General features: G+C 31.4%; 2 protein-coding genes across 4 annotated transcripts; both read left to right on the top strand.

Annotated features, from left to right (window-relative positions):
• The first annotated feature begins 6,373 nt into the window (after positions 1-6,373).
• Positions 6,374-7,726, top strand: LOC130955341 (receptor like protein 29-like). Its single transcript, XM_057882180.1, has one exon. It carries the CDS (start codon positions 6,374-6,376, stop codon positions 7,724-7,726), a length of 1,353 nt encoding a protein of 450 aa, XP_057738163.1.
• Positions 7,727-13,823: 6,097 nt separating this feature from the next.
• On the top strand, positions 13,824-17,323 carry LOC130955620 (glycolate oxidase-like). 3 transcript variants are annotated; one of them, XM_057882520.1, is made up of 12 exons: positions 13,824-13,865; positions 14,231-14,398; positions 14,479-14,603; positions 14,865-14,911; positions 14,998-15,075; positions 15,358-15,482; positions 15,602-15,653; positions 15,737-15,799; positions 15,873-15,942; positions 16,372-16,472; positions 16,558-16,662; positions 16,917-17,323. In XM_057882520.1, the coding sequence occupies exons 1-12, from the start codon at positions 13,849-13,851 to the stop codon at positions 17,079-17,081; spliced, it is 1,116 nt and encodes a 371-aa protein (XP_057738503.1). In that variant the 5' UTR covers positions 13,824-13,848; the 3' UTR covers positions 17,082-17,323. The 3 variants fall into 3 exon arrangements, with proteins under 3 accessions (XP_057738503.1, XP_057738504.1, XP_057738505.1); XM_057882521.1 differs by lacking the exon at positions 13,824-13,865 and adding an exon at positions 13,919-14,055; XM_057882522.1 differs by lacking the exon at positions 13,824-13,865 and adding an exon at positions 13,960-14,131.
• The last annotated feature ends 786 nt before the right edge of the window (positions 17,324-18,109 follow it).

Below are 18,109 nucleotides of genomic sequence, written 5' to 3'. Positions count from 1 at the left end.
CTTGTTTTCAAGAATCTTAAAAGTATTCCTTGAAATTATTAATATATATTAATTTTTATATCATTGAAACAAATTAAACGCCTCTTAGTTAAATAATCAAATTAATTGATGGAGACCATTTCGATAAAAATACTAAAAATGTCCTTTTTTAAACATGTTTATATGTGTTATGATATTATTATACATTTTTATTGAATCGGTTAATAATTTATTTTTTAATAAATCAGAACAAAATCGGTTTATTATTGTAACAATAATAAACCTAATTGTACGTATTATAATTATTAGACCCGATTTGATCCGATCGATTTACATAATTTAAATCGAATCATGTTTAAATTTTTTGATAAAAGGACAAATATATTCCTGATTTTTATTTAAAAAAAAAAACTACGATCTAGTAGATTATGTAAATTGGTCGATTCGATCGAATTTGATAACAATTAGATTTATGGTTATTGTTATAAAAAAATTGATTTTATTTTAATTTGTTAAAAAATTTAAAGATAATCGATTCATTAATATGTTCAATAATAATGCGACACATAACTGTTTTTACTACATATACCTTCATCGTTTTGTGGGGCCATCTCTAACTACTCTTTTCATTTGTGTAATGCTCCAAGTTTAACACATGTATCATGAAACCTTTAGGCCATGACATATTGAACAAGTGGCAAATTCTACTTGTGCAGCCTCTCTGAAATTTGGGTCCCAATTCAATTAGCTTGGTCTTTTTCAATCGTGTGTGGCACTAATCTAATCATGTTTAGATTTTATTATATAATTATAGCCAATTCTAAGATGGTGACGTAGGATTGTGTGGCGCACATAATATTTCAATTTTGATCCAGAATCAATGTAACAATAATGATGAATACAATAACGAGATATTTGTTATATTAAAATAATTTTTGACGGCAGAGATGGGGTTGGTTCATCATTTTATAAGCTTATGTATTCGTAGCCTAATGCCTATATAACTTCACCTTAATTCTGCCATGATATGCTCTTGATTAATTTTGAAAATGCTTATAATAATTAGATTGATTGATGAAGTTGGTCATAAAAAAAATTCATTTATTTACGATAAAGAGGGAACAAGAATTGGTGGGATACAAGAATGGAAAAAGAAGTTGTCATTTTAGAATTGGATAATTATCACTTTCTTGCGTGATCTTCATATCAGCTAAAAGATTATATGTTCATTATAAAACCCCCTTGGAATAGGGTTTTGTAGTAATGAGAGGAACACTACATGAACAACCGATAACGATCAAGTTTCCTTTGTCTCGTTCATGTTTACCCTATCATCATCATCATCATCATCATCATCATTTGTATTTGTGGTTTAATTACCTTGCCTCGCTAAACTATATGATATATAAATATATGAAATACTGTGAGAAGTATAAGAAAATAACACAATAATAATGAGAATTTTAATTTACTATTAGTATTTTTGAAGAACTTTAGGGTGCAACTATTTTAAGATTATTTCACATTTGAATATTATTGTTGGTAAATTTTTTTTGTTTCCTACAGTGTCCCTTAGTCCGATAGGATAATGACTAATCCGTCGTGGTACTGAGTTTCATTTAATGGTTTGTCGCTAGCCAATGAACTACTACATGCACAAGGCGGAATTTGAACCTTCGACACTTACTTAAGCAGACTAGTGAGTTAACCACTAGACCAACCCAACTTAATTATAAATATGTACATAGTTAAGTCAATGAATTATAACTCAAATGAAATCGTCTTTCTATACTCATTTAAAAAGTTACAAGTTCAAGTCTTTCTCCGTAGAAAAAAATATGCATATAGTTAAAGTGACAAATGAAATGGAACCGAAATAAAATAGTGGTGCGTACCATTTATATAGCTAGTATAATTAATTAATGGAAAAGTCTAGGGGCCAGCAGTTTTATTGAATTTTGGCCAGCATATAACCAGCAGAGGAAGGTGAGCCATTGGATGAAATTTCACACCAATCTCACACCATCAAATCATCATTAATGGCTAGTTAATGGCTAACAATCATAAAAATTGCTGCCCCCTAGCATTGCTCTTAATTAATTGGATCCAGATATTTAGGGTTGGTAACTTTGCTTAGCTTGGAATTCAATGAATCAATTTCGGTGAACAAGCTAAGGGGGCTCACAAACTAAGGTTGGGGGTCCTTAAAATTAGCGGTTTTGTTGTAGGAAAAATCTACGTCTCATCGAATTAATATTGTTTGAGTGTAGTCTTTTCATCATTAATATGATTTCGATTAGATTATTATCTATATTATATGAATTTTATTATTATGTCTCATCCTTGATAAAGTTCTTTGTCTTCATTAATTAACAAGGACAATTTGGTTTTTGGTACCCTAAAAAACCAAATGACTATTCCATATTTAATATTTTTGCTGTGTATTATTCTGCTTAATTACATACAATAATCATTAATATTTATTATTAAAATCTCGTTAGGGAGTTCATAAAGTATTCGTTATGGAATTAATAGAATATTTGTATAATGTGTGTATAATAGATTATTTATTTGGTTTATTATGAGTTAGAAAATGAACATCTAAAGTAAAATTCTACTAATTTCTCAAACACAATACACTCATACTATCCAGAATAACCATTTAAATACCAAAAATAATAAACATTTGATATCCTACTGAATCGAACATCCCTAAATTCTCATTGTACATATTGTACAGATATTCCATTAACTCCCTATACTTTCTCATAAAATATTTATACAAAGAAAATCGAATATGATATATTTAGATTATGCAATTTAATTAATTATCCCTTTCAATGTTCTACCTGTTTCTTAATCACTGAACTATAGTTTTTTTCTTTTTTAATTGTGGAATATAATATCTAAACCACCTAAAGAATATGATTTACTAAAATATGACTAAACAAAGATTATTACATGTTATGTAATAATCTATAATAAATTTAATATTTTAATTTAATAATTATATTGATACTTAAAAATAGATAAAAATTAGGCAATAGACGCTAGTAATCAATAATAAAAAGATAAACATAACATAACAAAGTGATTGATCAATTTAAATTAGGCAATAGACGCTAGCTCCTTTGGTTCCTTTTGTGCACATTTTTTATTCTCACTTGAAGTTAGAAGATGTCTGGCACCATGGGTATTGGCGGTAGGATATTCTTTGCACAATTATTTCGGAAGAAGTTAAACTTGATTTGATGCTCTTTGATCCTATCAAGCAGGCAGGAGATAAAACAGGTTAGTTTTGGACAAACTCAAATACTCTCACCTACTCGACTAAAAGCGGGTATGAATGGCTATTGAAGAAGAAATTTGACTGGAATGATAATGAAAATTGGCTTTGACTTTGGCGCTTGAGAATACCGGAGAAGATAAAGTGTCTGCTCTGACTTTGCCTCAATAACGGAGTTTCCACAGCTAGTTACCGCTTTCAAAGAGGTCTTGCTATTTCTGATTTTTGTCAGAGATGTTATCTTGCTCAAGAGGATATTAACCACTGCTTTAGGACTTGTCAAAAAGCTCGTCAGATTTGGATTAGCTTAAATTTGGGAATGACCGCTGAGGACTCTAGTTTGGATTTTGTGTCTTGGATTCGTTCTAACCTCAACAAAAATGAGTTTCTCTTTGCAGCGGCCTTTTGGTGGATTTGGAGGGATAGGAACAATGACATCTTCCATCAAGATGATCCATGGAGTAAGGAGAAAATTGTTTACTTGGTTAAACATGCTACTCGAGATTTCTCTAATGTTGTTACCAACAAAAAATATATTATACCTTCTTCTTTGAAATATAGTTGGGAACTACCTCCAATGAATGTTTGTAAAGTGAACTGCGATGCAAGCGTTTTTGAAAATGAGCAATTAGCTGGATTTGGATGTATTATTAGAGACAGCATGGGAATTTGGATAAAAGGTTGTTCTGCCAGTATACCTCTTTCTAGTGTTCTCTGTTGTGAGCTTCATGCTATTTGGAGAGGGCTTGTTACGGCTTGGGATTGCGAGTGCAAAGAGGTCATCTGTGAAACTGATAATCTTGATGCGTTTCTTCTTGTTTCGCGAGGCACAACCAGCATGTTTAGGAATGACTCTGATCTGCTTGACAAAATCAAAGAGATGCTCCAACCAATTGGACAACTACTTTAGTTCTCATCCAGCGCACAGCAAACAGAGCGGCTGATTTAATGGCTAAGACTGCTGCTTTAAACAAGCATGTGTATCTAAAGTGATTACTGTCCCCTAATAATTTAGACATTATTATTAGAGAGGGTACTACTCTTTTTCTTAGATCTTTTTCTTTGTGTTATGTTCAGTAAAAAAAAAAAAGTGATTGATCAATTTAAATATTATAAAAGTAATGATACAAGCTAAACATGCATGCATGGTAGAATTGAGTAATCTAGGCCAAGGTGGATTCTCATATAAGATAAGGGGTAATGATCTTCTCCACCATCAATTTTTTGCTAACATTATTATACATAAAATCTGATTTAGCCCTTCTTTTAAAAATTTTATTTTAGTTTTTTTTTTTAACTATAAAATTATTTTTTATCCCTCCTTCACATTTTGCATGGTCAAATGATTCCATTACTACAAGTCATTTAAAGGATGTGACAAATGTTTTTCCTTTATTTTTCTTTACCTCTCTTAATTTCTATATTTCTCTGTAATTGGTTTATAGTTGTTAATAAAAGATTGAGTATTAAGTACTTTTTGCTAAGCTCCTCCTTTTTTTTTTCTTTTGGGTTGTTGTAGTTGGACCAATCCAAGTTGTCCATTATGTCTTTGGTCTTCGTTGTTCTATAACCCAACCCACAACACACTCAAATTAATATTGAGAGTTTTGTTTAGGATAAGAAAAAGGTTCATTTTTTGGATATTGGATAAGATCCTTTAATATTGGAAGTTATTAGTGTTTTGCAAAATTATGGGAGCTGTACAATTCGCAAATAGCAGATTGTCAGATCAATTTTTTTTAACGAGTAAAGTACTAAATTAGTCCTTTACGTTTGGCCGTAATTCTGTTTTGGTCGTTAAGGTTTAAAGTGTTCTATTTGAATCCAAAAAAGTTTCATTTAGTTTCAATTTAGTCCCACCGTGAGGTCAAAGATAAAAAAAATTAACAAAATGTCTTACATGGCAACAGTATAAGAACAAGGTTGATAATTTGGAGAATAAGTACAAGCTCCAAAGACACAAAATCAACCGTGGATGCATCAATACATGTATTTAACATTTTTTATAGTTTTATAGAAAATATTTCATTTTAATTATAAAAAAATAATTAATAAATGTATTGATACATCTACAGTTGATTTTGTACCTCTGGAGCTTAAACTTATTCTCTAGATTATCGACTTTATTGGACATTTCGTTAATTATTTATCTTTGACATCCGGTGGGACTAAATTGAAGCAAAATAAAACTTTTTTGGATTCAAATATGACACATTAAATTTTAAAAATCAAAATAGAATTACGCCTAAATATAGGGAACTAATTTAATACTTTACCCTTTTTTAATTTATAAAGATAATACACAGACTACTATTATAATATTTTAATATTAAATTACAATACACAGATTGCATATTGTGTGCAATATGTGTTGTGCGTATTGTGCTTATATAGAACATCGCCTCTAAAACACTGTAAAACTCCATTTTTTATAACATTAATGTAAAATTCCATTTGGTCTTCAATATTAAAATAAAAAAATCCTAAGAAAAAAGGTATCAATGGTAATGGTACCTTTACAGGTTACTACTACTAGTTGTGAAGGTTTAAACTTTTAGAAATTATAGTGAATAATGAATTTTGTTGAACAGTGAAAAAAAATAAAATTCTGAAAAAGGTTGTTGGCTGAGTTCACGGATTGAAGTGTGAGAAAAGAAGAAGAAATAACATTGTCCCAGAAGATCAGCCACAAAGTGATGTCTAATCAATGTTACATTTATTCTGAATTAACCATTTAAAACAGTTCAGTGAAATCTGCATTGCCTTTTATGGCAAATTCATTTGTCTCTTTCCCTTACACTAACTCCTTTTTTCATGCAAAACCAACAACACTGTCATACTCACTCTAACTTTCTTTCTTTGCATCCTTCACTCCTGACACAACAAAAAAATGAGATGCTTAAGCGTTACCTTTACATTCTCCTCATTTGCCACCACCACCCTTCAAGAAAAACCTTATTTTGATCCTTTTCTTTCCAATACCCTTCAAAAGTATCTACTATCTACAGTCTTCAAAATTCCATTTGTGGGGCTACCATTGTGGCATTTTCTCAAATGGCATCCGTGCCTCTCTTCCTTGTATGCTTCCTTTTGTTTTCAGCTGAAATGATGGCAATGGCAATGGAAGAGGAAGAGTTGTTGGGGTTGTTTGAAGTGATGGAAGCTCTTCTTGATGATCCTGAATGGTCACAAGCACATCCCCAACCATGCACTGAAACTCCATGGCCTGGTGTTGAGTGTGAAGTTAGCACTGATGACCCTCAGAATCCAATATTTCATATCACAAAGATCCACATTGGTCCTGATATAGTTTCACCACCTTGCAAATCTTCTGCATACATATCCAAATCCTTGATCAAGCTGAGTTACTTGAAAACTCTTTCAATCTTCAACTGTTTTGTTGATTCACCTGTGACTCTACCATCAACACTGTTTGGTTCTTTCTCTTCCTTGGAACACCTTGCCTTGCAGTCTAATCCAACCCTCAACGGAGAACTACCTTCAAGTTTGGCTGAAGTGTCTTCTCTTAGGGTCCTAAGCTTGTCCCAGAACAGCTTTCATGGAAAGATTCCAAGAAAGATTGGCTCTTTGCCTTGTCTAGAGCAACTTGACCTCAGTTACAATAACTTCAGTGGTCAAATCCCATTGGAAATAGGAGGGTTGAAGAGTCTGACCATTTTGGACATTAGTTTCAATGGAATTGAAGGCAATCTTCCTCATTCCCTTGGACAACTTAAACAACTTCAGAAGATGGATTTGAGCTCAAATAGGCTTGATGATAGAATACCCTTTGATTTGGGAATGCTCAAGAGGTTAGTGCTGCTTGATCTGAGTCATAATTTCATTGTTGGTCCTATTCCTCAAAGCTTGTCAGGTTTGGAGAATTTAGAGTATTTAATAATGGATGACAACCCCATCAAAGCAAGGATACCATTCTTCATAGGAAGCCTTTTGAAGCTCAAATCAGTGAGTTTCTCAAGGTGTGGCTTGGTTGGTCCCATACCCAATTCTTTCTCTGCATTGAAGAACCTTTCAGCTCTATCCTTAGATAACAATAGCCTAACGGGACAAGTTCCATCAAATTTAGGCTTGCTTCCTAACTTGGATCAACTGAATATCAGCAACAACATGCTGTATGGTGTTCTAGAGCTGAATGGTGACTTCATTGCAAAGCTTGGGGAAAGGTTGGATGTGAGAGGGAACAATGAACTATGTATCAGTGATCTGCAAAACAAGAATAACCTCTCTTCATACTTGGAAATCCCCTCTTGTATGAGCATGAGAACAATAAATGGCACATCCATTGCTCAAGGGCCACTAGAAGATCCAGCAGGAATCAAGCCATCTTGGTATCAAAGCAGCATAAATTCAAGCTCATCATGGTTGGATCAACAACTTATCTTGTTTACCTTAGCTTTAAATTTTATCCTCACCTCTTTTAATTTGTTTTCGTCACATTGATGAATTAAATTTATATGTAGTTTTTACCTACCCTTCATATTTAGTATTCTAACTCACTTTTATGTGTAGTACTTTTACATCATATCTGAGTTTGAGTTTTAATGGAAATTTATGCATATAATTGTTCAATTTTCTATACTTTTGCATTATGATCATAACTTGTTAAATAAATCTAAAATATGTTATGGCTTATAAGAAAACTCAAGGAATTACCTATAGATGAGTAAACAGATAAATTGGCCTCCAAACTTAATATTTTTAGTCTCTAACAAAATTTCATTAATTTAGAAGTTCTTGAGAGGATTAATTTATTTAAAAAAAAAATTAATTTATCTTATAATGATATTTTTTGGATTCAATTTTCTTATAATAAATTTATCAATTTATTTATTTAACACAAATATTAAAAATTTTATTAAAAAACAACAAAAGAATTAATCTAACTTACAAAATAATTTTTAGAGACTTCTAAAATAATAAAAATTGGAGACAAAAACATTTTATCCAAAATTTGTTTGGGACAAATTTAGATATTTAATCTAAGAAAAATTTGACATTTATAGAATGTCTTAGTCATCATATCTACCATATATAGTTAGTGAAACTTAATCTCATTATAGGATAGTTAATGGCCTTGTTAGTGATGTCCACTGAGTATAATTACTTGTGGCTTGAATTAAGAGTGGATTTTGATGCAATTATGAAATTTTACTATTTGAATATGTGCATGTATGGGGAAAAGAAGGGTCTCAAGTCCAAAGTCCTATCCCTGGCCTGACTAGTGTTATTGTTTGTGGCAGCCTTTGGGGGGAAAAGCACTGTCTGTTCTGATAGTAGTAATAAGCATGCCTGCAACCACTCTTGTTGCTGCCAACATAAAAAAGATGCACACCTCAGAACTTGTTTTGGTAGAGAGAGAATCTTATGGGAAATTCACAATCTTTCCCTTCAAATTGCAAACTTTTGACACATTGAATACTGTATCTGCAACAGTGGGTGGGGGAAATAAGTCATAACAACCAGAACTGCTTGCACTATTATTCTTCCCTTGTGTTACAGAACTAACTAGGACAAAATCAAGTGTAATTAGGATTAGTTAATTGCTTAGTCTATATTTTAATATTTGTCAATTCAGATTTCAGAGTATAGATTGTGGCTCATTATTTTGGATACGAGAAGCATGTGTGTTGTGCGTTGTTGTGGAAAATGTGGGTGTTACACATAGATGTTGGACAATTTTTTTTAAAACAAGGGATAAAGAAATCGGACCATCCAGTTTCTTTGTAAAAGAAATTAAGCTTACTAATCGGACAGTCCGATTAGTGTGGAAGAGAAAATTTAAATTTTGGCAAAGGTAATTGGACCCTCCGATTTGTGTACCAAAAATCAGACGGTTTAATTTTTGCTTCTGACACTACAGTTGCGTAAAACATCTATACACTTCATATCCTTCACCATTCTTCCTTCCACATCTAAATTAAAAAGTGACAGATTGCTCATCCAATTGAATCTCTCTGATGTTACATAGCAGCATGTAAGTTTCTGAGGATGTTTGCCTTGTCGGTTTGTGTTATTCCATGAGCTAGAAAACCAGAACCTCAATGAATGTTCCCAGTAATACGAGGGGGATGGTGTGGTCATTGTCATCCCTGTAAGCAACCTCAGTTTCTCTGACCCTAGAAAACAACCTTGTCACCTCTTTTTTACTTGTGATTAAAATGTTCAGTTTAAATTTAATCCACTATAAGTATATAGTTATGTTATTTCTTCATCATTTATTAATATTCTCTTACCTGGAAGGTGATGCTTACACAATTATGATCTTGAATCAGAGGTCTACTTTCATGCTAACATGTCCACGTCATCTTTTTCTAATATAGTAATAGTATGGCTTTGGAAAAGGAACTGTGTCATACTTATTATTTCTGGCTTTGCAACTCATCAAGAAACTGAAATTGATAAATATTGAAGTGAATGCTGGTGCAAACCAAGTAGTAGTTCTAGACTTCTAGTTGTTATGGTTTAGGTGACATGTTGGATCAATATTTAAGGGTGTAATGGTCATGACCATTCGATATATATATATATATATATATATATATATATATATATATATATTATCATAATGTTATATTTATATAGGAAGCTCCATACAAATGCTACATCCACATGCTTCAGATGCCCTTCACTCAAACACATAATTTTTTTTTTGGTCTGGACACATAATTCGTTACCACATTTTAACCAAGTGGGCTTGGGCTTCCGGATAATTACTACTTCAATTCATTCATTTCATTGTGATTGCTAATGGCAGCAGGAACAAACTCTCTTAATGTTAATTTCTTAGCAAAAGTTATTTTCTTTCATTCTTTTCCACAAGTCCTGTACCTCCCCTACCATTACTAGTGTTTTTTACCTGTTATGTCAATATTCCAGTAATAAGATTTTATATTCTAATATCATATTTGTTTTTAGAATCAAAATAATACGGCGAACTATGTTATTTGTTGAAATTTATCAACATATTTTGTTTATTCTTAAGTTGAAGTAGCTTTATTTGTATTTAAAAATGGTTTCATATTTTTTATTAGTTTAAATACATACTAAAACTATTAAAGATAAGATCAATACACAATATATTATCACAACAATAATAGACTTATTGGTCCAAAATAATTTTTCACAATATTTTTTTCTATTTCAAGATAGTTAACAAAAGTTTTTTTAAGAGAATATAGAATATAATTTATACTTACTCTTTATGCATAAGTACCATTATATATAATTATCATGATCCCTACAAAAGGGAGTTAAGTCAAAAAGATAAAGAAAAAGAAGACGTGCAACAACCTTCATCGATGTTATTTCATGGTTTAATTTTTCAAATCAAAAATGAAAGTAAGCACTTAAGTAATATAATTTAAACATTGAGAAAACTCAACATATGAAGAATTAAGATAAAATTAACTTGTATGAGATAAAAATGATAAAATTTATAACATAAAATTATAAAAACACTTAAATAAATAAGGACAAAATAAAAAAATAGAAGAGATAGAGTACAATAAAGAATAATAATATTTTATAGTTTAGGAAAAAAATCAAAGAGTAAAAATAATGCATTATAGGAGAAAAAAATATTATCGAATAAAGAATAATTGGTAAAAAATAAGATTTTTTTTAGTATATATGATTTTTTATAGTGAATAAATTTTGAAACACAAAAAATAGATAAAATAAAAAAAGGAAGAAATAAAATTTTATTTTTTAATAGATTTAAAAAATATTTACTATCATATAATAAATGGTGAACATATAATTATTAGACAATAAATTATAAGAAACTATTAATAAAAATCTTAAATTTGATATTAAAATAAAAAAATATAAATAATGAATAAAACTCTGAAGTTTAAAATCAAAATTGTAATGATCCAACTTCCAGCATGTTATAGCCAATGTTAGTCATCAAATGTTACCATTCAGTCAACCTTAAAAACTCTAGACGATATATTAGTTATATTAATATGAGCATGTAGCGTATGTTATAATAGTGAGTTAACCGTCTATTGATACTAGTTATAACAAGGGATAAGTATTGTTTTGGTTCCTAACGTTTAGGGTCAGAATCGAAATCGTCCCCAACATAATTTTTTATTTAAAATCGTCCTTAATATTTTATTTCGTATTAAAATTGTCCTTTTAACTTTTTTTCGGACAAAAATATTCTTCACCACCACCACCTTCTTTACCTCCACCACCAAGAATAATAACATCAATGAAATCAACACAAATTCAACAAATCAATACAAATTTAACAAATTCAATAACCAAATCAACTCACAATAACAATAAAATCAGAAAATAACAAATCAAAATATGAATTAAAAGTAGAAGCAGAAGCAGTCATAGAAGCAGAAGAAGCAGAAGCAGAAACTCAACCAGAAGCTCAAGCAGAAGCAAAAAGCAGAGGCCAAAACAAGGAGCAGAAGCTGAAGTAAGAAGCAGAAGTCGAAGCAAGCAGCAGAAGCAGAAGCAGAAACAGAGGCCGAAGTAGAAATGGGAAAGAGTAGCGGCGAGAATGCGGTGAGGAGGAGCGGTGAGAACGGGGCAGGGAGGAGCGGCGGTGAAAAAGCAGAAGCTCTCTCCTTGGCTCGCGACGGCGGCTCCAAGCTTCGCCAGCGCTGTTCCCCCCTTCCCCCTCTCCCTTTCCCCTTTTCCTTACCCCCTCCCTTGCGTCCTTTCTCCTTTTCCTTTCTCCCCTGTCCTCTCGTGTCGTTTTCTTTTTATTTTTAATTTTATAATTTTTTTATTAATAGGGGTAATTTAGTAATAAAATAAAAAATTTTATTAAAAAGGATGACTTTCATACGAAATAAAACGTTAAGGACGATTCTAAATAAAAAATTACGTTAGGGACGACTTCAATTCTGAACCTAAATGTTAGGGATCGAAATAATACTTATCCCTTATAACAATTAGACATACAATACATTCACTATGAAAGTGAAAGAGTATATATATATATATATAAGTACCCGTAGACTAGGTTTCTTTATACAATACGGTTCATCATATATTACATTAGATTTCTTGAACACATATTATTATTAAAGACTCATATATATACAGACTCTTAAAACTTAATATCAAACTATGGCTTCACAAAAGCTATCTTAGATGGGAGCCGGGCTAATTTATATACAAAAGATTATATCTCTCATAAAAGTCTACTAAGGGCGAGAGAAAAAAAACTAAACTCCTGTCCTCTATTCCTCTTGGTGCAACATTTTTTGATGGGTTAGAGGTCAAGTCGATGATCATCTAATTCTCCCAAAGTCTCCTCATCAAAAGAGGTTGATAGAAGCCATTGAGCATGACTAATATGAAGGTCTCTCGTAAAGGACCAAACTACTCATCTATAAGGTCCAACGATTTTAGGAGAGTAGAGACAGGATAGTAGTTTAGTTTCTTTTCCCTCACTTTTAATAGACTGTTATAAGAGATATGACCTTTTGTGTATAAGTTAGGCCGACTTCAGTTTTAAAATGACTTTTGTGAAGTCGGAGTTTGATATTAAGTCTTAAGAATATATATATAGTCTCTATTAGTATGTGATCAAGATGTCTAATGTAATTTATGATGAACCGTATTGTATGAAAAACTTAGTCTACAGACATTTGTATGATATATACTTTTCCGCCTTTATGGTAAATGTGTTGTATGTCAAATTGTTGTAACTATTATCAATTTATTTATATAAGTCAAATCAAATAATTAATAAAATTAATTAACTATAGTTAATATGGTCAAATAAATTATTAAATAATTTAATATTTATCTCAATTAAATTCAATAAATAATTAATTATAATCTTTTTAAAAATTATTAATTAAAATATATAAGACAAAAAATTAATACAAATTAAAATAAAATTAATTCATTTGTTTCAATTAAATCAAATAATTAATATAATTAATTAGTCATAATTAATTTAGTCATAAATATTTTGATATGTAATTTTTTTTTAATTAAAGATAAAGAGACTTGAACTCGCAATCTTTTAATCTCTTAAATGAGTATAGAAAGATTATGCCATTTGAGTTATAACTCATTGACAATTTGATATGTATTTCAATTAAAATAAATAAATAAATAATATATTTAAATAAAATAAATAAAAATATCTTAAAATATATGTCACATCAGCTATGTTATTAATTGAATAAATTTAATTTTAATAATATATAATAGATAATAAATAGTAGATAGATAAGCAAAGAGGGTGGCAATGCAAGACATAATGAAAAATATTTTTTGAATTAAATGCACAATTAAGTAGTTTTGTTTTAGGAGAAATACTTAGATGGTGACATTTTTATATAAAGATGACATTGTGAATTTTTAGATGGTTAATCAAATATATTTAGTCAAATATATTAATTTATTTAATAATTTATACTATTTTCATATGAAGATATTATCATGTGAGTATCCAAACGTATATGTTGTTAGAGAAAAGTCAAAATATTAAACAATGACTAATCAATGATAAAAATCAAAGAGCCTCCCTCATCTCAATGACTAATCAATGAGATTCACCCAAGCCAATTCTTCAGTGCATGTCCCTTTCCCCTTTGTAATACTTTCTTTCCACTTTCTTCTACTATTTCTCTTGCTGTTTCAGTTGTTTACGCAAATTATACTTTGACTTCATTCACTTTTATCTCTGAATTATTATCTACTTTCCTCACTATTATTTCAGCATTGTCTTCTTCTCTTCAGCTTCATCTAATATTTCTCTCTAATCAGTATATATTTATAACGAAGTAAGGCATTATCGTAGCATAACATGTTGAATAAACTTCATTAAGATCTGGTTGTAGATAGCCTTGCATAATCTGAGTATATGAAATTCTGAAACAACTTTTCTGCAAACTTCTTTATGCTCTAGCATGAAAAGTTATTTAGAGCTTATTCATGTTGTTAATAATTGTATTTCAGGGTTAGTATTGTTAATACAGGGAGAATGAAGAAGCAGATAACTAATGTGAACGAGTATGAGGGTATTGCAAGGGAAAAACTGCCAAAGATGGTTTATGATTACTATGCATCCGGGGCAGAGGATCAGTGGACTTTGAAAGAGAACCGAAATGCATTCTCAAGGATTCTGTAATCCAATTTCCCCCTGAACCTGGCTTTAATTCACAAGTTTCAATCTTCTCAGATGAGTCTTTTTTTATTTAAAATAGGTTGAGACCACACATTCTTGTAGATGTAAGCAATGTAGACATGACAACAAGCATATTGGGGTTCAAGATTTCAATGCCTATCATGATTGCACCCACAGGCATGCAAAAGATGGCACACCCTCAAGGTAAACTCTGCTTCTTGTAAGAGGAGTGCTATGGGGCTAGCAACTTTTGTGATTTGTAGCCATCAAGTAGTCATCAATGATGTTTTTAATAGTGTGAGATTTCATCCAACGATGTGGGATTATTCACTTTTCTTTTGCTGGTTATATGCTGATCAGAATTTAATAAAGTTTCTAGCCCCCTAGGATTTTCCTTCTTGTAATATTGTTATTGCAGATAGATAGATACTAGTACTTTGTGTCTTCATATAAAGCTTTATGCAGGAGAATTAGCAACAGCTAGAGCTGCATCAGAAGCTGACACTATTATGGTTTGTTTGGTTTTCTTTCCAAACAAAATGTTTGCTTCTTTCTTACAACTTTAGGCACTTATTAACTTTCATAATATTTGTTGCAGACACTATCAACAGTGAGTACTTGTAGTATTGAGGAGGTTGCTTCAACAGGACCTGGCATTCGTTTTTTCCAACTATATGTGAGTATAATTAAGAGAATATCCGGTGGATTTCTTTTAAGGTGGATACTCCCATGATGACATCTTCACATAAAGATAGCATTATGAACCATTGGATGAGTTGATATGTTTGACTAAATATGTTTGATTAACTATCTAAAGATTCATAATGTCATCTTCATATAAAGATGTCATCATGTGAGTATTCCCCTTCTTTCAATGCTTCATTTGCTGTAATGTGCTGTGCATTTTCCTCTTTTGATGTCTGCTTATTCTTCTCTTTGTTACCTACTCTATCTCTAGGTATATAAAGACAGGAATATAGCTGCACAGCTTGTGAAGCGAGCAGAAAAGGCTGGTTTTAAGGGGATTGTACTCACTGTGGACCGTCCATTTCTTGGTCGTAAAGAGGATGATATCAAGAACAGGTTGGCAATCAATCAATCATTCACAAATATGTAAACTGGAACAATCTTTTAGAATCAATGACTAGTACATTTTTTCATTATATAGATGTGATTGCCTTGTTTGATGGAGTTTCATGCAGATTTAGATTGCCGCCACATTTGACACTAAAGAATTTTGAGAAGAATGATGGGGTGTGTGGTAGTAACAAGTTTGAAATCAAATATGTTGATGATATTGTTGCTATAATCTAATCTATTTTGGAATCACCTTTCAGATTGGTGGCTCTATTCAAATTTCTCATGCTCGTGGCCAAATCGACCCGTCTCTTAACTGGAAGGTGATTTGTTATTAACATATTTTACATTGGAGGCAAATGCATGCGATAGAAGTGTTTTAAAAACTTGTTACAGGATGTGAAATGGCTTCAAACGATTACTTCATTGCCAATTCTGGTGAAGGGTGTACTTACTGCTGTAGATGGTAATAAGCATACTGAACCAGACCCTTTCTATTGATCTTTGCTAATATTGTTTTGGGTAAAGTATTACATTAGTCGTTTGGGCGTAATCCTGTTTTAGTTTTTAAAGTTTAAAGTGTTCTATTTGAATCCGAAAAAGTTTTATTTAGATTCAATGTAGTCCCACCGTAAAGTCAAAGTTAAATAATTAACGAAATGTCCTACATGACAATAGTACAAGATCGATAATCTAAAGAATAAGTCCAAGCTCCAGAGACACAAAATTAATCGTGGTAGGATGAGACTACATTAAAACTAAATGAAACTTTTTTTTAATTCAAATATGACAACAAAAACAGAATTACGCCCCAAACTTATAAGACCAATTTAATACTTTAATCTGTTGTTTTTCTATGTTGAATGAAATTCCACATCCCATGCTAATTATGCAGCAAGGTTAGCTATAGAAAATGGAGCTGCAGGAATCATTGTTTCCAATCATGGAGCTCGGCAACTTGATTATGTACCCGCAACAATTATGGTTTTGGAAGAGGTATTCTGGTTGTAAATTGTAACTGGAAAGTGAGTGGTTTTCCATTTCTGTTGAGTCGCTATGAGCAAATAAATGGCTTGATCAGATAGTGGAAGCTGTAGAAGGAAGAGTTCCTGTTTTGGTGGACGGTGGAATCCGGCGAGGGACAGATGTGTTTAAAGCATTGGCTCTTGGAGCATGTGGTGTATTTGTAAGTATATGAAAGAAGGGTTATGCTATGTGTGCACCAAAATCAGCCATTAAAGTCGGTCACCAGTATAAAATACATGCTGGAATATAAATACACATTGAAAATAAATTAAACTACACATATATTTATACACAAATATATTAGTGACTAATTTTAGTGGCTGATTTTAGTGTACAAATAGCATTTCTCATGAAAAGAAAAATGTATCTTATGATGTTATATAGGAACATGTGTTGAATGAGAATTGATTTCAGATTGGAAGAGCAGTGGTGTTCTCATTAGCTGTGGATGGTGAGGCTGGTGTGAGGAAAGTGCTGAAGATGCTTAGAGATGAGCTTGAAATGACAATGGCACTCTCTGGTTGCCCTTCACTCAAAGACATAACTCGTGACCGAATTAAATTTGCTTGCAGCCTATAGATTATACAACAACATTGCATCTGCACTTGTATGCTTCTATTCTATCACAATAATGCTGCTACCATCCTAGTTGCCTACTTCTTCACACTTCCAAGTATTAAGTCATTTCTTTTTCTTATTTCAATACCACTTAAGAATTTCACGAAATAATAATAATTGGTCCGACAAAGTTGTTATGGTTGTTAAGTTCTACACTTGTACCAAAGTACTACTTTGAGTGAATGGATAGATGCTGTATTATATATATATGTGTATGCATGAGAAATTCTATCAACTATGTAGCAAAGCACTTTTTGGCTAAAATATTAGAAAATGATAGGATACCAATATACTATTTATCAACTTATTACCAACAATAATTAATTATTATATTTTAAATATATATATAAAGAAACACGTTTAGAAAATACATCTATAAAGACACTTCTATTAGACACAACCATAAAAATGACATTTTTATTAGACACATCCACAAAGACACTTCCATTAAACACACTCATAAACAAGAGTTGGCAGAAGTTGGCGAAAATGATGTTGGTAACGTAGCGGAAAGAGTTCTGCTAAAAAACCAACTAGAGTCTAGCCAACTTCTGCCAACTTTCTAATGGATTGGATCTCGAAACCCGTCTTAACAAAGATAAGTTGATATAGATAGATGTTTCTTTTGCTGAGTATTATGATGTTTCTTTTTCATACTAAATAAATATTTTTTAATGTATTTTTTGAATTTTTTGTATTACATATGTGGATATTTCTATTTTTTAAAAATTATATATTTTTTTAAAGCCTATAGCTAGACATTTCTTTTGTTAAGTATTATATTAGGATATTTTTTTCATATTAAATGGATGCTTTTTTATATTTTTGCAATTGTTCAAAAACATCCGGTGCTCCACCACTTCTTCTTCCTTGAACAACTCCTAAAGCTGAACCAGATTGTACTTTCTGCAAAACTGCACCACCTTCATCGGCATCGCAAGGTTGCTCATTCGAGTCCTAACACGAGCTTTGTTTCATCGACCACCATA

Source organism: Arachis stenosperma, chromosome 10, assembly GCF_014773155.1.
Source record: "Arachis stenosperma cultivar V10309 chromosome 10, arast.V10309.gnm1.PFL2, whole genome shotgun sequence".
Classification (NCBI taxonomy): domain Eukaryota; kingdom Viridiplantae; phylum Streptophyta; class Magnoliopsida; order Fabales; family Fabaceae; genus Arachis; species Arachis stenosperma.
This window is presented reverse-complemented; position numbering and strand designations above follow the sequence as displayed.